The 24,894-nt window shown below is 40.2% G+C and overlaps 1 protein-coding gene across 7 annotated transcripts in view; it reads right to left on the bottom strand.

Moving 5' to 3' along the window:
• The window catches only part of TGFBR3 (transforming growth factor beta receptor 3), a 200,822-nt gene that overhangs the window by 76,818 nt on the left and 99,110 nt on the right, over positions 1 to 24,894 (bottom strand). For all 7 annotated transcript variants that reach the window (XM_081226552.1, XM_081226551.1, XM_081226550.1 and 4 more), the window contains one exon: positions 1,634 to 1,771. In XM_081226552.1, coding sequence (XP_081082678.1) covers positions 1,634 to 1,771 — 138 coding nt within the window. The remainder of the gene's footprint in view (positions 1 to 1,633; positions 1,772 to 24,894) is intronic.

The following is a 24,894-nucleotide window of genomic DNA, read 5'->3' as shown; positions in this document are numbered from 1 at the left end:
TCATGTACACTCTTTAACTAGATTCCCCAGTTTTCAACACCTTGTCATATTTGCTTTATTATTCTATCTACACATTAATCTTTTTTCTGAATTATTTGGCCCTTTAACCCTTAATGCTTAAGTGTATTATGTTTCCTAAGAAGGATATTCTCTTATACAAGAAAAGTACAATTATTAAATCTACGAAATATAACACTGATATAATACTTTAATCTATAGGCTCAATTCCAATTTCTCCTATTGTCCCTATAATGTCCTTTATAGCAAGGGTGCCACTCCCTACCCAGGGATCACATGTGTCTTTTTAGCCTCCTTCAATCTGGAATGGCTCCCCAGTCTTTCTTTGTCTTTCATGACTAACATTTTTGCAGAGTACGGGCCAAGTTATCTTATTGAATGTCACCCAATTTAGTTTTCTCCAGTGTTTCCTTATGATTAGACTCAGATTATATGCATTTTTGGCTAGAATAATAACTAATTTAAGACCATGTAAATATACTGTTCCTCAAACTCCCTCCACCACCACTAGATCTAGTATCTGTTGATGACTCTTGCCTAATCAACTTTTACTGTGATGGTTACCAATTGATGATTTTCTAACTCCATCATTCCTTCTGTATCAATTGATTGGTATTCTTCTATAAAGAGGAGCTTTCCCTTCTCTCCTTTTTACTCATTTATTTATCTACTTTTTAACTGTATTGACTATGGATTCTTACCTTATTCAATGGGGACCTCTGAGTTAAAAGTACTCTTCAAATACAAGTGACAAGAAACTACAGAACTGAATTAAGAATCATTAATTAGGCAAAATGTATTCATTGTGCAAGATGAAGACTATTAACTGAGGCCTCTTCTTGTTTTGATTGCTTGTAGGCAAGAGAGGTTTAAGAGTCCAAGGCTCTGCAGTTTAGGACATCAGCACATAGCTCTAGCAATAGACAATGTGAGTTATCACTGTGAAGTGCAGTGTTGCTCATCATCAGACATGATATCATACCCCAAATATTCTATCCAAACAACCCATCAATTTCTCCACAACTAGCAAACTTGAATGTTCTGGCAAACTCAAAAGGACATGATTTACAAATAGTAGGTAATATTTGGATCCTTCCACAAGAGCTGGGTTCCAGCTCTTTTATAAAATACAAATGTTTTCATTTTGGAGCTCACTGTGTTACTTTCTCAACAAACAGATCCTCATATCAGAAATTAGGCCTGTGTTATACACAAATAAAATGGGTTTGTGCATATTTATTTTGCGGTCAGAGACCACACACCTAATGGCTACTTACGATATTTACATTGCTCCTGGTACTATGGGGAGGTGGGGGAGGCTGTCTCAGAGCTGAGACCAAAGCTCAGGCCACACAAAATATGACTGCAGATCCTGCTCTATCGTGCAAGAGAGACCGGACTCTCCATCCACAGAAGAGGGCATGTGAATGGTATTTGTTTTCTGTGAATGCTTATCGATGCCATCCAAATATCACTAACAGCAAAGTCCAAATTTAATACACTGTGGACTCTGGTATTATTTTGATGAAATAAGCCTTTTAAAAAGCCTTGCAAAATTTTAGGGTCATTATATCCTTATGCTAAGGATCACTTTGGGAGGGTTTCAAACACTTACCAAGAAAAGTCTGGAGACGCCAATTGCAAGTCTCTCTGTCTTCAGATGCCAAACCAGGGGCTGTGGGGAGTTGAGCAGGAACACGACAGGCTTGTGGTGAATGTAGACTGAGGAGATGGGATTCAGGTGCAGAGTGACCTAGGAAGAAACAAAGAGAAGTCTTAGCACTGGCTTTCCATTAAAATCACTTAGCACAGAATCTGGAATTCTTTTTCACAGCTCACCATTAACAGAAACAAGCTATAAGCTAGTTCATATTCTGTGGATTAGATATATTAGGTTGAACTAGATGATACTGCCAATATTTGATCATTTTTTAACTACAAAAAATAGCTATATCGTGTGGTTCAACCCACACTAATCTCAACCAAAACATGAATCAGCTCCTAGTAATGGCAGAATACAAATAAACAGAACACTTTTTTTTTTCAAAGTTGGCAAAGGCAAAATAAAGGTTACCTTCCCTCAGGACTACCTTATCCTTCAAGTCAAATGACCAAGTTCAAAATTGGAGTACAGAATCAATCACCTGGGGGCATGTCATCCCTCTGGATCACCAAAGAAATGACTTTGTTCTCTTCCAGGTAAACTCCAACCTCTCTCTATAAAGTTAAGTGAGTTCTGCCAAAGAAAAGTGCCGAAAGCTAAGGGAAAGGGGCTGCCAAGGGGAGCTGCCAGTGCTTTCATCATCCCAGCTATTAGCTCGAAGGGATTTTCCAAAGAAATGAAGCATAGAGAACACACAGAATAAAAACTGATTGTACACAGTCCCAATCCAAAAAAAGAAAAAACAGGGAAGAAAACCATGAGTCTGGATAGGAAAACTGTGGCCAGTTTTGATAGCAGATCAAGGACTACTGTAGGTTACACTGTCATCATTAGCATCATCCAAAAGCACCTGTGAGGATATCTGGAAACAGTGGGTTCAGCAACATCCTCCCAGAGCACATCACCCAAGGTCAGTCAACACAAACATATAAAAGCAATTGGATGAATAAAGAAATACTGAACAGATGCTTTCATATAAGCATGTCTCACACTGGCTTTCTGTACAGAGGGGTGAGGCAACCCAAGAATCACGTATTTAAACAAACTGAACTCACCAAAGAGCACCATAGAGTGATAAGAGAGGGAAAGAACAAAAAAGGACTTTAGCTAAAAAAGACACAGACTGAGTGATACACTGGGAATAATCGTACATCTCAGCCATAATCCTTATGAGGATTAAATGGTCTAGATCTATGATCTGAATCTATACAATCATCAGGGGTAGAGCATTCAAAGCTGGATTACTTTACTTGATATCTTCCCAGTGGCTGTTGACTCACTCTGATCACAATGTATCTCTGCCTTTCATTGTAGAGACTGCTTATGACACCAGTGTCACTTACTACAGTGTACTCTCAAGTCACTGATAATAAGGCACTAAACTTAACTTTTTATATCCATGCCTTAGCACACGATAGGCACTCAGTAAATGCCAACTGGATGTTTGTCTCTACTTTTCAAGGCCACAAAAGTACTTTATTCTATGAATAATTAGCACTATGGTATATCATACTATCTCATTCACTTGCTACTGAGTGTATGTGTCTTAATTTTCAAAATAGACTGCAAATACACTGTAGGCAAAGATATGTCTTACGTTTAATACTCTGCTTGATATAGAGTAGATAATTTTTTAATGATGGATTTATCACAACAAATTCATAAATTTATGTTATCTAAAAAGTTTTTTTAAGATCTGATTAATAGGCTCAAAGGAATTTAGTTAGCTAATTTACCAAAAAGTGAAAAAACACATGAGCAAGACTCCAACTGTCGTGAGCTAGGAGCCATTTTAATACTGGCATAAGCATAGGATCATTTTAATACTGGCATAAGCATAGTACTAAAAGCAGAGTACTAATGAACAATGATGTCAAGTACAGCTACAGCAAATTAACATGTTCTTTTATTGTACAGAATCTACAGCATTTTGGAGATGCTGTCCACATCTAGAAATAATCAGACTGATCGCCACTATAAACAGGAGAGGCTGTAGAAACAGAGTAGGGGCAGAGATCCATACTGCAGCATTAACTAAACAGAGAGAGGCACACTTCAGAAAGCACAAACTATGGAGAGTGAAGAAAGGAGAGATGAAATCATTACTTGTCCAAGAGTACTTGAAAATTGCAAAGAAACACTCTGTCACTTATAGTATGTGAAAAGTTTCCAGATTTATTCATTCCAAAACTGTTTATTGAGCACAAAGAAGAGCAATGTATACCCACAGAGGGCACATCAACTCTTTTTTGGATGATTTTCTTTGCAGCCCTCAGGCATATGATTCTTCTTGGAGCTCACAGATAAAATAGTAATAAATATATATCTCAAATGAACAAGAATTTTTAAAAAACCTTAAGAAATGAAAAGAAAAATATGTATGAGACACATATCGGTGCTCAAGTCCAAAATTTTCCAGATGGTCAAAAGTGTTGAGGCCTGGCTCATACCATCAAGGAAAGATTTCTAGGAGCCATGGCTCTCTGAGCTTTCCTGGAATCGGCTCCCTCTTCAATATGTGGCAGTGTCTGGCCAAGATGAATCCCCGACTCTGGCACATGGGGCCCAGGCAAAGCCCCAAAAACCATTTGGCAAAGAAGAATTGACACGACGATTGGGAAATTAAAAGAAAAATACTCAATACTTTTTTAAAAAGATCATTTGGCAGGAACAGAGAGTCCTCCAAGCACCTGCTCACCTAATCCCTCAGCAACCTTCCTCCACTTGAATAAATCTTGCTGAAGGGAAACTAGAGGACAACCAAAAACAACCAACAAAAGAACGAAGGTAGAAAAGCTCCGGGAAATGTGGGGAGAACATACCCGTAATAGCTCTTAAAGAATTCCTGGCTAAGGTGCCTAATTTCCCTCAGGCTGAAAAAAAGAAGAAGTGGGGGGGAAAAAAAAAGAAGAGAAGAAGAAGAAAAAAAAGAAGGAAAAAATACAGAAAATCCTCTTTAGAGCCAATTACAGATCAGGATAGACTATAGTTACAAAGGTAAGAGCGTTCTGCTAATGCTTTTTTCCCCTGGGTAAACTGTCCAGTGATCGTGGTCTGAAGACCAGAGGTGAGACAGACTGTAGCAAAGAAATAGTCCGTGGAGAAGTGATACAAATAGTATTCAGTAATTTCCAACTTGGAAATCCAAACAATAGTTTAAAGAGTTGACTCTCAACCCTATGTCAAATTTACACATAAAAATAAGGGTCATCATTTAGTCCACGGACAAAACTGAACCCACATAGCTGTGAAGCTAATGGAGCGAAAGGGATTGCATCTCAAATGAGGGAACAGTGACTAGTCTCTAAATTAGTGGCTTCTTTCTTAAACTTTGGGAGTCACAGAGCACTTGAGAATTTGAGGCGAGTTATGAACGCCACACCCCAAACACACCAAAAAACCCCATATGCACATAAAACTTTCTGACCATGTCAGGGAAATACATCCATTGCAGGGGCCATAAACCCCAGGTTAAGTAACCATTAACCCAGGTTAAAGAATCCATTATAGAAGAGTAGGCAAATTCTAATGACAGAATCAGAAACAAAATTACTCCCTGTAATTAAACTAGAAATTACACCTCTAGTCTTAAGATATCATCCCCTCGGGGAAAGAACATAATAGATGATAACTCAGAACTAAAAAATTTTCACATGCAGTTTCTGGGGTTTCAGTGACTTCTTGAAACCATACTTTGACCATATAGTGGTCCATAAAGTCCTGTCCAAGAATTCCGGCTTTGACCATGTTTGTCTCAAACAGTGCTGAATGTTCAGTCTTCCTAATGTCGTGAGAAAATACAAGTAAATGTGATCTGTCACATCCCAGATGTGGACACTGTTCCTCATGCACTGCTGACCCCTCCCCCAAATAAAGAAAAGCTAATTGGTCTAATCTGTTCCATGACATCTATTTATATTAGCTCTTCTGAGGCTATCTGTGCACTTCAATAAAGTACTAGATCCAATTAATGTAGTTCTCCTATTTTACAAAGAAATTCAAAGTAAATCTTTTTTGAGTACTCTTCTGGGGAATCTGAACACAGTTGTAACGAAAGTCAAGGCCAACTCTCAGGTGCATAAAGCCTCTGAGTGGAAAGACAACCTTCCTATCTTCCATTTAGGAAGCATGTCCCTGCCCACATTATCACCAGAAAACAACAGGGAGAGTTTTCTCTGGACCCTTGTTTGGGTGAAGACTCTCAGCTCTCCAAAGATTATCTTTGATAAGCAAAAACTATACATTGTAGCAAACTCGGTAAATCACTTTATCTAAATGAATTATGTACTTTCTTACAGAAAAGAAAAGAAAAAAAAAACACCCTACTCTCTTGATGGAAAGATGCCATATGAAAATTGTTTTGAATTTCCCAGGATTCATGGTAGAGATGCAAGATATTTCTACCACAGTGACTTCAAAATTTTCTTATTAGTTAGATCCCCTACTCCTGGGGTTTGTTAAAACAAGCAAAATAAAAGCGAGCGAAACAACTGATACGAGAGTCTAACAGTTGTCTAATTTTGCTAACGTGTCAGTGAAGTTCCAGCTCAACATTTCTGATTCTTGTAAGAGCCCCTATGGACCCATGAAACGGTGAAGTCATCCAAAACACTACCAGAGGGACTCCTGTTCTCTAAAACCAGACCAAATATTGCTCTGAAATGGATGATCCAATAATCAGTTTACATGAAGACAGATAAGAGAAGCACTCCAGCACTGTGTCTATAAACAAGACCCATAAACTCCCACCCTGGTGTGTGTATAGTCATATCTATGCCCTCTTCAGAGGTAAGCAGACATCCATTTAGCAACAGTAACTGAAAACATCCTAAATCTGGGTCCCGTAGCACTCATGATTTACACAGCCGAACAGTGAGACATGAACCTACTTCAGGACACTAGGGTAACCACAGCAGAACTCAAATTTCACTTACATTTGGGCAAAAGGACTTTTAGGAACTCAAATCTGGCCCAGATGCATCTGAAATACACAACCAATTGCTGGGAGTGGGGAACAGTAGTTAGTTGCTTTGCAGTGTTTTAAAGTGTATTCCAGTCTGAGGAACCCCTACAGCTGACATTTTATTTACCACTGCTTGTCTTTTGCCATCTGGGAATTGGTATAAAAAGATTCCCTTAAAATATTCTTAGAGGGGTGGATTCGGAACTTTAAAAAATTTCCTTATGATTTTATTTTTACATTTCTCTGAATTTCTAGAACATCAGTTAGCATCAAATTCAAGGAATCTCAGCCCCCCTAAGTGTCTCTACGCTAACCGGGAAGTCAGCTGACCATTCACCCTGGTCTCAGCAGCACTAAGGTCAAAGACTTCACTGCTATGACAAATGATATCAAGTTCCTGCCCAGTGGTTTTTTCTTGAAACACTTAACATGATGAGAGCGACAAAGCCGGTCAATTCCAAAACTAATTCCTCCTCCCCTCAACAAGGACAGGATTGAGGATTCCCTGGGAACCTCTGAAAATAATCTAATAAAACCATAAAATAGGGGGGGAAAGCCCTAAAATGAAAGACTGAAATATAATGCAGAAATAAGTCTGCCCTCTCTGCTCTATATTTTGAATGCCCTGGAAAAATACTCGGAACTAAATTTGGGTTGGGGGTTGAGGGACAAGAGCTCATGTAAACAGAAGAGTATTTCTGAAACTACAGGTCATGACCCTCTAAAGGAGTCCTGGGAGAGTTGCAAGGGGATTCCAGGGACCCTGGCCCTGCCTTCCAGAGTAGCCCACTGCTCAGTCACTATGGGGAAGGGAGGCTGAGGAAGGGGAGACCCCAGGTGTGGGTATGTTCTGAGATGCTGCTAATGGCAAGTCTGGGAACACCGACAAGCACTTTCCCATTGTCCTGGAGCATTAAGCATCTGCCATCTGAAAACGGGACTGTCTGTGTCAGTAACACACCACAGCCCTTCAGGACGGTAGCCTGCAGCACCCTCCCGCCAGCCGCTGGACTGACATGTGTGTCCAGCTCCAAATGCAGCCTCCAGGGAAATCTTTCCTGTCCTGCAGGCAGACTTGGGTCCAGCGCCGCTCCCACAGACCACACTCCTGTTTCTACCTTCACATGGCACGGCAATGATCTGGTCAGATGTTTGCCATTGACTCCCCACCTTACATTGTGAAATCCTCAGGGCATTCTTCAAGGGCAGAAACTAAGTCACACTCATTTCTGCATCCTTGGGCCTAGCACAGGGCTAGACATCTAGTAAGCAGGCAACAAGTTTTCTGAAAGATGAATAAAAGGAAGCACCAATAACAGTTATTCATGAAATGTGACTCAAGTAATGGTTACAGAGTCATATGGTTGCACTTTCCTGGCCATAAAGTGATGGGGGGATGCATCTAGTAAGGAGAACATTAACTTCACTATCCAGTTCTACTTGAACTTTAAAACACAGTTAAGAAAAGCCAACAGATTCCAACTCGTGCTTCCAAAACAAATGGTAGGGGCTGCCTGGAACGTGTGTCGGACAGAATTCTGAGGCCACGCCCAGGCTTTGTGAGAATAACCGCCCTGATTATCATCCTCTGTTGTGTGTATAGGCCAGGGCAGAGCGCCACCTATGCCATTTAGGGGAATCACACTAGGCAAACAAAGAAAACAGAATGTTTTTATTTAGTATCTTTTACAGTTATGCAAATACAAATATGTGAAACGTGAAGAAAACTTTGGAGCATGTTTACCTTCTCAGGGGTAGATACCAAAGATAAAATTTTGACCAAATATTCTACTATCTTTTACAGGCATAGAATTTTAAATGCTTTTCATTCAGGCAATGAAGTGTGTTAGAAACTGAACTTCTAGACAAATTGAAGGAACTCAATAATGGCAAATTGACCAATGTGAAAGAAAAGTGTGCTTTTATTTTTTCATACTCCTTTGTCACACTTAATAAACAGATCGATTCCAAACACTTTTATTATTGTTTCAAACACTAACAGATAATCAAAGCTCCATATAATATGTACCGTGTCAATTTATTTCCTCTCAATGTCTACTTTTTACAATGGGCTTGAAATTATTTTTGCTACCTGTTTAGTGAGCCAGTCCTTTGACATGTATACGTCTATAATAATAGGATGTCAGGATGGCCTGCTTGTCAGTACTACGGTAAACAGAACTGTGTAATAAAGAGAATCATGGGGTGACCAGTAGAAGCTAATTTAAAAGGTAGGCATAGCAAGAACCCAATTCCCACATGATCTGAGTACTGGATTAATCATTTCCATCTGCCAGTTGTAGTTACGGATCTCGATAAAGATTGCTGCCTATGCACCATCTTAAAGTTAGCAAATGCACCAGTGTTCAGGTAGTGATTAAATTTAATTTGATGCTCTAAGCGTCAAAAGATGGCATTTGGATTCCCCTGGGCTAGTACATTAACCTTTAGCTGGTAAGGAATTCTGAATGGGCACACAGTGTTAGCTTTCTAGAACAAAAGAGAAATCTAGAGAGGAGTAATTACTGAGATATGGATGTTCAAAAACACTACACTTGGAATTGTTGTTGTTAGTAGGAATAGTGGTGCTAACAGTAGTGACAGCCATCATCTCCCAAAGAAAGACAATAAGCAGACCCATGGGTCCATCTACTGGATTAAGACTCAATACTCTCATCGAGATGCTTTGCATAATTATCTAGTTATTCCCATTTTAAAGATGAAGAAATTGGTGCTTAGAGATAAATAATTTATCCAAAGGTATATGGCTAGAAAGTGGCAATGCTAAGAATAGAATGAACATCTCTCATTCATAAGAATATTCATATTCTATTCATAAGAACAGAATGAATGTCTGACTCTTCCTTTCTCCCTACCTTCCCACCCCACTCTTAATCTTGGGTGTTGGCCATAGGGCATAGGGGTTGATGGGGAGCTGCTCTACAGAAGTAAGAGGCAGGAACTATTTTGCTTCTGGAAAAGAGGGAAAGACAAAGAAGAACGGAAGGGGACTGAGTTGTAAGCAAGACGACAGGAGGCCAGCACAAGCCGAGAGGTCAGTGAAACTCCACAGGGATGGGTCAACAAGTATTTTTATGAATAGTGATGTCTACAGGGCAGCTAAAGTTGTCTGAATTGCTTTGATGTGAGTTCCCCTCTATCTCCTCTACAAAAGCTCTAATAATGCTTACTGTTCTCATGAACGAAGGCACTATGGAACTCAAGATAGTGTTGGTTGCATTTCAAATCCAAGTGAATCAAGTGTATCTCAGCCATGTAACATCTAGAGTTATAAACCCAGGAAGTGGAGAGGGCCACAAGAATGCTAAGGCTCTGGCAATCTGCAGAAATATACCCTCCTCTGGATTTCCTCATGCCACAGAATTAGCAGAGGTGTGAGCCAATCGTTCCTTGAGCTCCAGGGCCTCCCAGTTGATATGTGGATTAGACCAAATCACTCTCTAAGGAAACTAAGTTCTGATCACAGTAGAATTGGGAATAATGTGAAGTCTGGTTTCCTTTGAAAGCTCTAACAAAAACAACTCCTGAAATTCACAGTACCAGTCCCCTAAGAGTATTCTGGTCTCATCCAGCCAGGTTATAATTTTAAGTGGAAATGTTTTTAGAGGAACTATAGTTTCAACATTACATGGCCTATCTGGAGAAAGGGAGAACAAATAAGCCAGAGGTCAAAGGTGGGAGAACATGTTACCTGTCTGTGTTTTGGGAACATTTTTCCTGAAAAAGCATTATTTTCTTCGATCAGATGTTCTATTATCTCTTAGAGGCATAGAATTTTAAATGCTTTTAATTCAGGCAATGAACTGTGTCAGAACAGCCTAATGCACAATAGAGCAAATGCATTTTGCAGTGTTTACATTAGAGTTCAGTACTGTTGCCTGTTTTCCTCCTCAGAATCAGTTCTCCCTAAGCCCTGCAATGAGTTTTCAGGGTAAGAGCTATGATCACAGAAAGCAGAGGGAAAGTTGCCAAAATATGCATACAGAACTTGGCATGCTGTAGCTGATAAGTGTCTAAGATGGGATCATATCTTCCTAAAGCCAGTACTGAAGGGTTTAAATTTCCTATTTTCTTCAGGCAGCATTAAAAGTAGTTCAATACATTTGTTCCAACTGGAAAGGGACAAAGCTACAGTAAAGAGGTGGACACCTGGTAACAAATTCATTATAGTTACATTATACCCTTAAAAACCTTTCAGCACTTAATTAATAACCTGAAGGAAAAAGGAAAATTAAAAAAAAAAAGAAAGAAGCAAAAGACTAAGTTGTAAGAAGTCTGAACAACATTCCTATTTAGATCAAGAATGAACCTCTTGACATTTATTTACAAGTAAATCAGAATTGAGTGTCATAGCAGGGACGAGGAATAGATTTCACCTCAGAATGAAACAAGTGCAAATTCTAACACAAACCAGGACTTCCCTGGTGGTACAGTGGTTAAGAATCCGCCTGCCAACGCAGGGGACATGTGTTTGAGCCCTGGTCCGGGAAGATCCCACATGCCGTGGAGCAACTAAGCCTGTGCACCACAACTCCTGAGCCTGTGCTCTAGAGCCCACAAGCCACAACTACTGAGCCCACGTGCCACAACTACTGAAGCCCACGCACCTAGAGCCCGTGCTCTGCAACAAGAGAAGCCACCGCAATGAGAAGCTTGCACACCACAACGAAGAGCAGCCCCCGCTCGCCACAACTAGAGAAAGCCCGCGCACAACAACGAAGACCCAATGCAGGCAATCAATCAATCAATCAATCAATAAAATTCAAACACAAACCATTTGATTTTCAAGTCATATAACTTATACACAGTCATTCGTTTCCCAATAATGAAGATACTGTAATTCTGTCAACACCATACACATAGTCAGCAAATTTAAACCCTGGTGAATCAAGTCATAATACTGGGAATTAGTGAATGTGCAGAGCAACGGAAAGGGGAACGATATCAGTCCATTTCTAAGTGAATAATTAAAACTGCTTTCCCTATTTGACATTAGGAAATATGAGGTTCTGCCTTAATATTCGTAAATATTGTCTTAACTTTTTATACAGTCTCATTTTTTTATACGTAAAATGACTTATAAAAAAGCTTATAATCTCCGAATTTTACTCAGTATGTTAAACATGCAAGGCAGAGCTGGAGTGCTTGTATTTAAACAGTTTGAAAGTACTACAAAGGCTTAGTTTCCCATGCAAATAGAGAAAAGTACAAGCTACTCTTCCATAATACATCTCTAAAGAAATGTTCTAATCCTGACCAAAGTCTGGAAGGTCCTAAAAGATATCAAAATCAGAAAGCTTAAGCTCTATTTCATAATTCAAGGAAGACCCAAATGCCTATTAAGTCAACAGCTACTAGTCTTCTACTTCTCAACTGCAGCAAAACTACTATAGTCTACCATTCTGTCTTTGACTCGTCCTTTGAAAATACCATTAATAAGCAGTAAATTGAGCCAAAATGGGAAAAGCAGAAGGGGTGGGGGTGTTGCATTACAAAATTCAGGCTTAGATTATAAATTTAAATATTCCAAAATTACCAGAATCTTGTAGATAATAATGAAGATTCTCTGCCATTCATGATATTTGGCCAGAAATAAGAAATCTGACTCACAATGACAAATCTCTCTATAAAAATATGATCTGAAATAAGCAAAATGTGGTATATCCATACAATGGAATATTATTCAACAATAAAAAGAGAACAGCACTGACACATACTACAACATAGGTGAACCTTGAAAACGTTATGTGAAGTGAAAAAAGCCAGACACAAAATGCCACATGTTGTATGATTACATGTATATGAAATGTCCAGAGCAGGCAAATCCACAGAGACAGAAAGTAGTTTCCAGGGCTGGGACTGACTGCTATTTGGTATGGAGTTTGTTTTTGGAGGGACGAAAATGTTCTGGAACAAAACAGTGGTGATGGTTGCACTACATTGTGAATCTACAAATGTCACTGAACTGTACGCTTTAAAATGGCTAAAATGGTAAATATTATGTTTTTTACCACACACCAAAAAAATGTGATTTGAACTTTTATACAGGATGAACCTGACCAAGTCTTGAGTTTCAAATCTTATCTAGAAAGAGCTTCATGTGACAGTACAAGGAACTCAGAGTATCTTAGAAGTCTGAAGGGTCACATCAATCCTCAGGCTTTCAGATCTAAGGTGATCAAAGCTAAGGCACACATTAAGCTAGCTTAGGACAGTAACTATGTTTCCTGTGCATGTTTTTCATTTATTCAAACAACATAAATTAAGCCCTATGATGCGCCAGGCACCATGCCAATTACTGGCAACAGAAACATGAGTAAGATGCAGCCTATCTTTCCCGAGTGTGCTCACCACAGTCCAGAGGAAGACAGACAGGTGAAGAGATCGTGAGAATACAACACCAAGACTGAGATATATCCAGGGTATGTGGGGAGAGAAGATGTCAAGGATCGGGAGAGGCAATAGCAGCTTGGCTGGGCAGGGCTCCCAAGCAGGGCAAATCAGACCTAAACTTCTCTGAAAGAAACAGGCAAAATCTGTCAACGTGATCAATTTTCTTGTTTCTTCCAATCCTTCCCAATTTTCTGAATGGCTTGGATTGGCTGGATGAGCACTTGCCAGAGATATTTTAGAAGCAAAATTCAAAAACAAGGAATAAATAAAATAAATAAATAAACTGAACTGGATGACCACAAAGACCCCTTCTGATCCTAGAATCTAGGGATTCCATGACTTCATTACTGAATACAATTCTTAAGACTTTCAGGGCTTCCCTGGCGGTGCAGTGGTTGAGAGTCCGCCTGCCGATGCAGGGGACACGGGTTCGTGCCCTGGTCCGAGAAGATCCCACATGCTGCGGGGCAGCTAGGCCCGTGAGCCATGGCCGCTGAGCCTGCGCGTCCGGAGCCTGTGCTCCGCAACGAGAGAGGCCACAACAGTGAGAGGCCCGCGTACCACAAAAAAAAAAAAAAGACTTTCAGAATCACTTCACCCACTTCCTATTTCATTTACTCTCTATAGAAGTTTGCTAAATTTGTTTTTTAAAGTCCATATATTTAGTAAGCTATACAGTAAAATACTTGAGAGTACTTCTCAACAGTAATTATTTCAAAAGAAAATGATACTAGGATAAAGCAAACCTATTAGGGAAGTGATGACAGTTCTTTAGTATCTCATAAAGAGTTCAGAGTACTTTCCTGGTAGGTTCAGGTCACATCTGTCCATGTCTTGGTATATTTGAGTCTGTGGGAGCTTGTTCTCTCTTGCTTTTAAGCCCAGATTCTAAAATTAGAACTAGCTTTGAACAAGCCATTATTCTTCATAAGATATTAAATTAAATCTCCTCTAACCTTAAAAGAGATTAAGAGCAATCACATAGGATAGCTGAGAAGGTTAAATAATTTACATTATGACAAATATAATTCTTTGTGAACTCTAACGTGTGGAGGAAATGTTATTCTCTGAAAGATGATGAAAAGTTAAATTTTTCAGACCCATTTTTGAGGGATAATATTCTAAAATAACTGTTTTTAAAATAGAGAAACCTGATAAAGTCACCATCAAATTCCACATTCTTAAGCAAACAAACTTTTCAACCGAGTTAACGAGTAGCTAAACGCTACGATTTTTGTTTCTTTTTTCTATTAATTATCCACTTACTATGGAAGGTTCCCAGTCAGCCCTGAGAAATAAAGCATGATGTGCAAAGTAGGTTATCCTCCCTTTTAGAACAGTGTATGACCAGAAGTTTCATGGGGAGGGGGTGTCTGACATTAGCCTCAAGCTAAACTTAAGAATGCCCTTGCATCTAACAGACTACCTTTATGGCTTAAAATGAGACCCATAAAGTAAAATATGACTAATCAGCAATGCATAATGATTGAGAGCATTGACACTTGCACCAAACTCCCTGTGTTCAATTCCAGCTCCGTTAATTCCTTAGCTGTATGACCTTGGGCAAATTGCTTGACCTCTCCGTGCTATTTCTTCACCTAAAAAACAGAATAGTACCTACTTTTTAGAGTTATTACGAGGAATAAATAAGTTAATACTTGTAAAGCACTAGCAACATGCTTGCCCCATAGTTAAAAATCATGTATTAGTTACAGACAGGCCCTCAACATATCTCAGGAACTTCGCACAGTCATCACCTGAGGCATCATGGGAACTTCTTCCTATAAAGATGGATCTCCCAGGCTTTCTCAAACCCTTTCCTTCTTGTAAAGTGCTCTCCATTGTTACCCTGGAACCCACTCCTGCCAGTGCTCTTTACAAATTGGACATCCTGCTCTTCTGTGGTTTGGAAATCCTCAAGAGCAAACTATATGCAACTATATGTAAACTCATCAAATGAGACCTCTCAATTCTGTTTAGAAAGAGGTAAAGGTATGTACTAACATACTGAATTTAACTACAGTTTCATATTTTCACCTGGGATCAATTTTATTCACCTCACAGAAAAATACCACACTCTTTAAGAAGGCTTCGAGTCATCAGTGCCCTAGAAGGCAGAAGGAAGCTCTTCCCAGTGGATGCTCCTGACCTATGTCCAGTTGACCTTCTTATAGCATCTAGCAACTGCTGCCTTGTATTAAATTAACATGAACATTATCTGAGGGGAGGGAGTGGGACTTGTCTTCTTATCATCTGAGAGCCTAGTCTAACACCTGGCACTTAGAAGGCACTACATAATATTTAATGATAAATGAATGAACGAATGAATCAATAAACACATTTTAGAGCATAATTTAATTTCTTCCAAGATCTACATTTTCTTCCAAGTTGGCCAGTGTCTCCTGTAATCCAATCCTTTGGGTCATTCTGCCTTCTTTCCTAAATTACAGACAGTTTGACCTACTGGTTAAGAGCTCTGACCTACTGGTCAGAGCCAGTTGGACTCTCAGCTCTCCACTTACCAGCCTTAGGGCCTTGAGCACGTTAAGACTCTACGGGCATCAGTTTCATCCATTGTAACATGGGGATAATACTTGTGCTTATTCCATCAAATGTCAAAGGATTAAACATGCCATATGCGTAAAACACTTAGAACAGTGACTGGCACATACAGTAAGTGCTCTTTCTTTTTTTTTAATCTATTATTTATTTACTTCTTTTTGGCTGCGTTGGGTCATTATTGCTGTGGGCTTTCTCTAGTTGCAGCGCACAGGCTTCTCATTGTGGTGGCTTCTCTTGCTGCGGAGCACGGGCTCTAGGTGCGCAGGCTCAGTAGTTGTGGCTTGTGGGCTCCAGAACACAGGCTCAGTAGTTGGGGCGCACAGACTTAGTTGCTCCGCGGGATGTGGGATCTTCCTGGACCAGGGCTCGAACCCGTGTCCCCTGCATTGGCAGGCGGATTCTTAACCACGCCGCCACCAGGGAAGTGCCAGTAAGTGCTCTTTAAGTGTTCATTATTATTACTTCTACCCTCTAAAACCATGGCAATTTTCCTCCATTCCCTTGGTTCCTATGGAAGGAAGGTTTTGTCTTTATTGCTCTCCACTGAAGTTTAAAGTCAAAACATTTTTTTCTCACTGTTGCCTAACCATCAAACTGCTGGCATCCTTAGACTCAGCCCACCTCTCTTCCTAAACCAGATTCTCCTGTCTGGGCACACACAAGCCCCATTGAGCTTCTCCTTTGCCACCACTTTCTTCCCCACCTGGCAACTCTACAAACTTCATCAGTCATTCTCCCAAAGCTCTTACTCGTATCATTATCGTGACCAACAACATCTCGATGGCTCACTAAACTCTGGCTTCAGCCAGACTTGGAGATACTTCAAAGTCCCCATATGATTTGGGAGAAGGATAGGGGAGCTATTTGTTTTGAAATACAACATGTACTGAATGAGATGTCCTGTTTCCACATATTTGTTTACGCTGACACAAATCAACCACTCTCAGGCTTGCTACGGAGCTTGGTGAAGACCTCCACCGGATACAATACCAAAAAGGTTGAGACAGCTGCAAAGGTTTCTGTTTCCCTGGAGACGGAGTTTCATGGAAGACTAAGAATCACCACAGCAACCAGACTACAAAAACAGTCCGTGGGCTTCAGCCCCATAACTCTGGTAAAGCAATTTGTACTCTGTGAAAGGCTGGGGCACAGAAGTTGAAAAATGATCAAAGTAAACACTGCTCTTCGAGCACCATTTTGTTGTGCTGATTTCAAGGCATCAAGTCACAGCATCAAAGTTCTGTTATGAAAGATGCACATCAAGTGCCAAGGTTTTGCTAGGCTGAACTAACTGCTCTGGTGCGAAGGTCTAGAGATAAATTCATAGCACATTTTCCAAAACAACCATTTCAAATTTGCTCTAAGAGCAGACCAGGGTAAAAATGTATGCCATTATATCAAGTTACCCTGCCCATGCTAGAACAGCTGTTGATCTCAACCCTGGATTTAAAAAGAGAGAGAGAGAGAGAGAGAGAGAGAGAGAGAGAGAGAGAGAAAGAGAGAAGGTGATTTTTCTGATAAAATCTTAAACAGACTTTATTCCATACTGACCTTACCTGGACTAATTCCTATAAATTTAAGGAAAAATTATCTAAACCTTATTTAACACTAAGGGAGAAAATGACCTGTTCTAGGGTCTCTGATCTACTACCATCAATCTATACTGTAATTTAAATAGCAAATAAGAAACTATATAAGAATAAGAATATAGTATATTATATCTGTACCACATAGAAGCAGCAACTACAGAGTATTTCTTCATGGATTTATAAAAGCCTTCAATTTTTATTAACGTGATTAAAGTTAATTATTAACTATGTTTATGATAGCTTTAATATACAGAACACTTTTATATTAAGGAACTCAAAGTGATACACCTGTGTAGCCTTACAGCATCCTCAAAAGTTAGGTAAGAAAAATATACCATTATTCCCATTAGCAATAATTTATGGAAGAAATTCTCAGAACCTCAATTATATTGGTAGTACACAATGCATTAATAAAAAAAATTTATTGGTAGGGAGAAATCTGTAACTCGAATTACCCTGAATAGAACATTTAGAAATTTGATTAGAACAATGTGATGTGTACACACACATCACATTCCTCTTCTCTAGATGCATCCTACGTATAGTGCTGCTTCCCGAATCTATCGTGAAGAGGAGGTCCACTTGCACAAGTTCTGGGGTTTGAGCAAGATGCTCAGATGGGGAGCAGAAAGGGGGCGCTGTTGCTAGGCCCTGAGAGTGAACAGGGCAGAACAGGCAGAACTAAGGGGAGAGGGCAGGAAGGAGGGCAGGGAGAGCCTCAAGAGAAATGTCAAGACAGGGAAGGCAGTGTGGGTAGGTCTGGGGAACATTTAATTCAGATAGAGCTGAGGAAATATACAAAAGAATATAGAGAAATAAGGTTGGAAAGGTAGACTGGGGCCAGATCTCAGTGGGCCGTGAAACCCAAGCTTAACTAATCAGTGAAGGCAATTGAAAGAATAGCATGTAATATAATTCACTGAGATGTGACCATGGCTTGCCTCCTGATAAATAATGGGTACGTCAACTTCTGGCATATCAAGTATGACTTAGATAATCACATTAGTACATTAATTTATTAAATCCCCTTCAATCACTTCACTTTTTTGCCCAACAGAATATATGTCAGTAATAGAAATTTTTTTAAATCCCATTTTGTATAGGATCCCATTCCAAGTCTTATATGGTATCATTATTAAGGAATTACCAAGGAGTATCTCACAAGAGGAGAAAATTAAATCTTAATCCTCAACCCCAAGTCTCCCAGACCTGAGGAGTTTGTTCCCTGGCTTTGTCCCCAGCTCACAGGCCCTCAATAAACACTTGTTGAGTTTGGGATATGTTTTAACCACAAAAAATGAATAAACCAGGCAACTACTATGAGTTACTAGCCTTGAGCATTTTTACAAGGAATAACTCACGGGCCTGGTAATTCAGTCCTGATTATAATATTCTATGCAAAAATCTTTAAATCTCACCCTTAGTTCTCTACTGTCTAAGAAATGAACCAGCTCATTTGCTCCCTCTACTTTACTACCCCTAAAGTGAAAACAAGTCTCCATTCTCCACCCTTGGAATGTCTTCCTGAGATGCCCTCCTAAATCCTGGCAAGACCTAACAATAAATTTCCAATATTTCCAGTACACACCTGAAACAAATTTGGGTCATAATCTCTCATACAGTATTCTTTTCACAAGAGAAAGCAAGTAAACGGTTGGTAAGCAATTTTGGAATGAAGATGAGATTGTCTGGTTTACAGAAGACGATTTATCGTCTGCCCTTGGGGGGAAGTTAATTACCCTTGCCTGAGAAACAGAGAAAAGTAACTTTCATTATAAACCACAAACACTGGTGCTTCCCAAACTTGTCTTCTTCCTAGTGTAAGATTCTGGACATATCACTCATTTAAGGAAAAAAAGTTCTGCCTAAGAACTTTTGGAATCCTACTTTGGGATTCAGTTTCCCCATAAATGAAGGGGCTAAACCAAAGCCTAACGTTCTTTGAGCAACTGGTGGAGTCAGTAACAGTCTTCAAGGCAGATCCCTAGGAATAGACGTAGCTGATGAAAAAGAATGGGCTGATGTGACTGAGTCATCAACTCACAAATGCCAGGTCACACTAAATGATTTGTGTACTCAATTAAAAGGAAAGATTGACAAAAGTTTAGTTGAACCTGCCAAAGTGAATGCAAGAGATTAAAATAGAAGATTTTTCTTCTTTTAAGAACTGAAAATATTCCAAAATGAATTTATCAAACTTTTCAGACCAATGTGAGCATTTTTAGAGAATTTCGTTCTTTTTTTTTTTTTTTCACTTTAACTCTGGGTCAGTGGATGCCCTATAGTCTTTTATCCTTGGCAGAAGCAAAATAAATCATAAAATAATCAAGGCTAATCCTAAAGGTAGATCAAGATTTACAGGGTCTTTTAAAATAGGTAGCGTTGACAAGATTATAGTCCTAAAACACGTTAATTTATTTGGTTTTGCTGATTTCTTTTAGATATACTTTTGAATAAGAGACCTGCATGATTTATACTGAATTTCAGGAAGACTGCAGATTTTTCTATTTTCTATCTTTCCAATAAATCAAAATATGACTGGCAGATTTTTCTATTTTCTATCTTTCCAATAAATCAAAATATGATTTAAAAATAAAGGAGTCAACACAAACATTATTACATTGTCAGGTTCTAAAAACACTATTTTGATGGGATAATCCCCCTTAATAAGGACACTGGTTGCTCTTGGTTAACCATAAATCAATAGGCTGAGATCAAGCCTTAGTCACTATAATTGACTCATTCAATGACTGTGGCCAGCTCTGAATCCAAGATGTGAAGTTATGAAGTTCTCTCATTTTCCCCCCACTCTTTACTTCTTCCTGCCACTTTTTGAACCAACAAGAGTTGGTTACTGTAAGCAGCGCTGATAAAAAATCTGAAAGAAGAGGATAAAACACAAAATGAAATTTGTGTATAATAAAATCACTGACTTTCAGTGATACAGGAGATTTTAGATATAGTCTATTCCAAATATTTATTGTAAAGGAAATTGAAGCCCAAAGACGTAATGGCATGCCCAAATTCCACAGCTGGTTATGGCATCATTGGGACTAGAACCCAAATATCCATTCCAGTGTTCCAGCTTCTACTTATCCTGCTAGTGGAACTTTCCATGTCTCTCCTTACAGAACCAATTCTCTGATACTGGAGAAGAAGGTCTCCCTGAACCCTTAGAGTTCAGGGCCAGCCTTTTTAACCACTGGATAAGAACACAGAAACATAAGGAACACCAAGAAACAACTTCTCCCCCTGCAAAGTACCATATGATCTGACCCTTGACTAACTAATCCAATCTCCCATGCTTTCCTCCTTGCTCACTAGATTGGCCTTCTGATTCACCTCCAACAAGTCACTTCCAAGTTTTGGGCCTTGACATAAGCAGATCTTTAATCTGCCCTATTCTTCCCTTGGATCTGTGCATGGTTCACTCCTTTTCAACATTAATGTCTCTGCTCAAGTGTACCTCCTCAAGGAAGCCTTTCCTAACCACCCGAATGACCACACCTTTGTGTCACTTAAATACCTGGGTACCTCATGTTCAAATCAATGCAAGCATTACAAACGCTGAAACTCTGCCTGCTTTACCACTGTATCTCCAGTCCTAGAACAATGCCCATACATGGTAAACACTCACGCATTTTTAGAATGAATAAATGAATGAATGTATGAAAGACAAAGGAAAGATGAACCAACATATGGGGTGACTCCATGACATGGTGCTGGGAAATCCTTCCATTTATGTTTTTATAAAATGAAGGGAAAAGAAGGTGGATGTAGATATAGAAAGTTACCAGAAACCCTGTTGGCATCTATCTAAACCATATCTCACAGGCATTTCTTACAAAAGGTCATTGCCAAGAAGACAAAAATAACCAACTTTCAGCCTACTCCAGATATGAAAGAATTCAAGATCAAGCCATAATATATCTCAAAGTTCACCTTATTCTGCCAGCAGGAGCCCTGCAGTGCTGAATTTTTGGGCATGTGAATGATACATTGTTTTACTGAAATATTTTCCAAGATTCCTTTCCAAATTCAACTCCATGGTCTTTTTTTTTTTTTCCCCTAAAGGGTAAAACACCAACCTGTTTCCAAGCTATTTGGTAATATTTTGGCACAGATAATCCAGTAAAGAAAGTTGTTTGTATAGAACAGAGCTATCGGGAGTAACAGGACACCCCAACCTGCCCCTCTTTCTAAGCGCTTAACCTATAGATAACAACCCAGCTAGTCACATGTAATTCTTACCAGATGGCTATTTTATTGCAGCTCAAAGACCTCCAATATGATTAAAGTTAACAAACAACACTGGGAGCAATACTTAAGCCCACTGTCAAGAAGAGCAAGGAGGCTGAGATCATCTAAACGGGAGCAGGAACGGGGGAGAACTTGCTACCCACTCTATCTTTGCTACCTTTGGCAAATTCTCAAGGCGTGTCAGGACTGCCTAGTAACAGGTGCTTAATAAACACTGATTTAATGATCAAACAAACGTCTAAACCTCGGGAGAGCCCACCTTGCCCACAGCCACTCACTGCACATCGACCCCATCTATAGGAGATGTATGCTGCACATCCAAGCTTGGGCTCTACCAATTACTTCCTAGCTCATGACCTTGGGGAGAATATTTAACTTCTCTCAGCCTCAATTCCTATCTCTGTAAACTAGTGTGAATGACTCCCTTGCAAGGGTGTTGATGAGATTGAGCAGAATGCCAGTTTTCTTAGTCCTCGGAGGAAGCAGTTTACCAATGTTTGTGGCTCCGATCAACGTGGTACTGTTACCTCCTGCCTACAGGTCCCTGGATTTTGAAGCTGGATGACAAACTGATTACAGCCGCACACACGACCCTTAGATTCCCAATAAATAACTAGCGGCTCTTCTGCCATTCCCCAGCTTTCCCCTCAACCTTTGGGATTCGGGTCTCATCGAAGACCGGGTCCGAATGACAGCGCACAAGCAGCACAAATGCGATCGATCATCTTCAGTTATTCCTGTTCAGGTAAGGCTAAGCTGGGCAGGCTCAAGTCTTGCTCTCCAAATTTCATTGCAATTTGGGGGAATTATGTTCAGAATCTAACAAGAAACAGTCCTGAGAATACCACATTCATTCCACGCTTGACCCCAACACCACATCTTCTCTAAGGAGACCCCAAATTTCTGAACAGAAACTCAATCGCCTGCCTTTCCATCCTGGAGTATGCCTTCCAGAGAAACAAGAACACAGGAAGTGCTAAAGCCATGAACTCCTTCCAAGGCAGCTGAAGTCACTGGATGAGGTAAAGCTAGAGGTTTCTCTCAATCTGTGGCTGGGAAGTTTTATCTTTAGAGGTCTACCTAAATTGCCCCTTCCAGCGTTAAAGATTGAACCAATTCATCTGGCTTTGAAGACCTGCATCAGTACAGCTGGGCACCCATTCTCCCACCGTAAACACCAACCCGCAAGGCCATCAGACACAAGCTTTCACAGCTGCCAAGGTACTTGCTGTCCTAAGTTGGTTCCTACTCCTCAATTCGGCTGTTTTATTTACCAGCCTCCTCCCCTAGTCTTGGAAAACATTGCCTCTAGCCCTCAGCCAAACCACATCCCTATTTCAAACCTCTCCAAATTCTCACCTCCAAGTAGCACACCCGGCTCCAATTACTCCAGCAACGCGCCTCCCCAGTCCCAGCCCCTTCCAACACGCCTGATTCCTTAGCACTTGTGTTTATCTCCACCCAGCTGCAGTTGATTAAATCTACTTGGTTCCGTTTCTGTCATGTATGTTTAGGGCAATAATATGTTTCTATGTCTCTGTCCTCTCTGTTCACAGGTGGTGCTCTTTGCCGGGGTCCACACTGCGGAGCCCGAGCTCCGCGGGCTGCGGCCTTCCTCCCTCCCACCATGCTTCGCGCTGGGGGACAGTGCGCGGAGTCGGCGGCCCACGGCTGTGCAGCTGCCTGGTTCTAATTACGTGGGGAGGGGCCTTCGCTGGAGCAAACTGAAATGATTCGTTCCTCTAATCTTCTGTATTTCAATAAATGAAAGAGAGAGGGAGAAAGATTCTTTGCGTGTACTCTGTCCTGATGAAACAGTGAGCTGTTTGGGAAATCATGAAATTTCTACTGTGCAAGGCCGTAAAATCTAAGCAGTGAAACTGAAGAGCATTTTCCCAAGTATTTGGAGGCCAGATTGGCCCCCGGATCTGGAAATCCTACTTAATACAGGTTTTTTTAAAAACACGTAAGAAAACATATCATTCGTTTTTAGGTGGTTCCTAACCCACTGTATGCTGAGGGTTTCTTTGAGGATATTTTCTAGTTTAACAATTCCAGAAACACTTTCAATTCTACTTTTCAATGGGTATTTTTCACTAAATGCAAGTTATGCTGTTTTTTATTTGGAGGCCTGGACTAATGTATTAAAAAAAATATGCCTGGGCTTCCCTGGTGGCGCAGTGGTTGAGAGTCCGCCTGTCGATGCAGGGGACACGGGTTCATGCCCTGGTCCGGGAAGATCTCACATGCCGTGGAGCGGCTGGGCCCGTGAGCCGTGGCCGCTGAGCCTGCGCGTCCGGAGCCTGTGCTCCGCAACGGGAGAGGCCACAACAGTGATAGGCCCACGTACCAAAAAAATATATATATATATGCCTTAAACTCTCAATGTAGACTCAAAACAACAATAATACTGAAAGAAATATTAGATCTCAATCTTCCCAACCTCTTCATATCAACAAATAAAGAAACTGACTCACATGGGTCTATAGATTTGCTCAGGTTTAAATAGAATCTTGATAAATGAAGAACCAATCATTTATTAAGATGCACAATCCAGTGATCTATTTTCTACTCCTTGAAACCTGGATTAAGAAACATTACTTTAGGGAGTTCCCTCGTGGTCCAGTGGTTAGGACTCAGTGTTTTCACTGAGGTGGCCCAGGTTCAATCCCTGGTTTGGGAAGTAAGATCCCACAAGCCGAGCAGTGACCCCCCAAAACACAAAAAACATTATGACTGAACCATACATACCAATATCAATAACCAAACATTCCAGAAAATATAAGGAATTTCAAAAAAAAATTTCTAACTCAGTCCATTGAATAAAGCTAAACTGCTACAATCAACATATTCACTTGTTCATTCAAGTATTTATTTCACATATATTTATTGAATGCTTACTATGTGCTGGGTATGTTCTAATTACTGGAGATAGTGCACAAAGTAAAACATCTCATGGATATTCTAATGCAAGGGAGAGACAATAAACACATCTAAATATAAATATCAGGTGGTGATATGAGTTATTTTTAAAAAGTAAAACGGTTTGGAGACAGTGGGAGCAAGGGGATATGGTTATTTTAAATGGGGTGGTCTGTGAAGGCCTCTCTGTAGAGGTAATGGCTGGGCAGGGACCAGAGGAAGGGAAGGAACAAGGCCTGTGAATAAATGGGGGAAGTGCTCCAGGCAAAGGATGAGAGGCAGGAACATGCTCTGCACCTTTGAAAGACATCTGGGCCAACAACTGCAGTACTGTGAAAACGGTGAGTGATGGGAGAGGGGGTGAGAGTTACACTGGGGATTGGGGATTTTACTCTAAATGTAGTGGGAAGCCACCACAGGAGGTTTGAGCTGGTGAATTTTGTGATTAGACTTAAGTTTTTAAAGGATTATTCAAGCTGCTATGTGGAGAATAGATTTTTACT

The sequence above is a fragment of the Mesoplodon bidens genome, assembly GCF_964165515.1.
Source record: "Mesoplodon bidens genome assembly, chromosome: 2".
NCBI classification, from domain to species: Eukaryota; Metazoa; Chordata; class Mammalia; order Artiodactyla; family Ziphiidae; genus Mesoplodon; species Mesoplodon bidens.
Note: the sequence above shows the minus strand (reverse complement) of the source record. Positions and strands in the feature narration are given on the sequence as shown.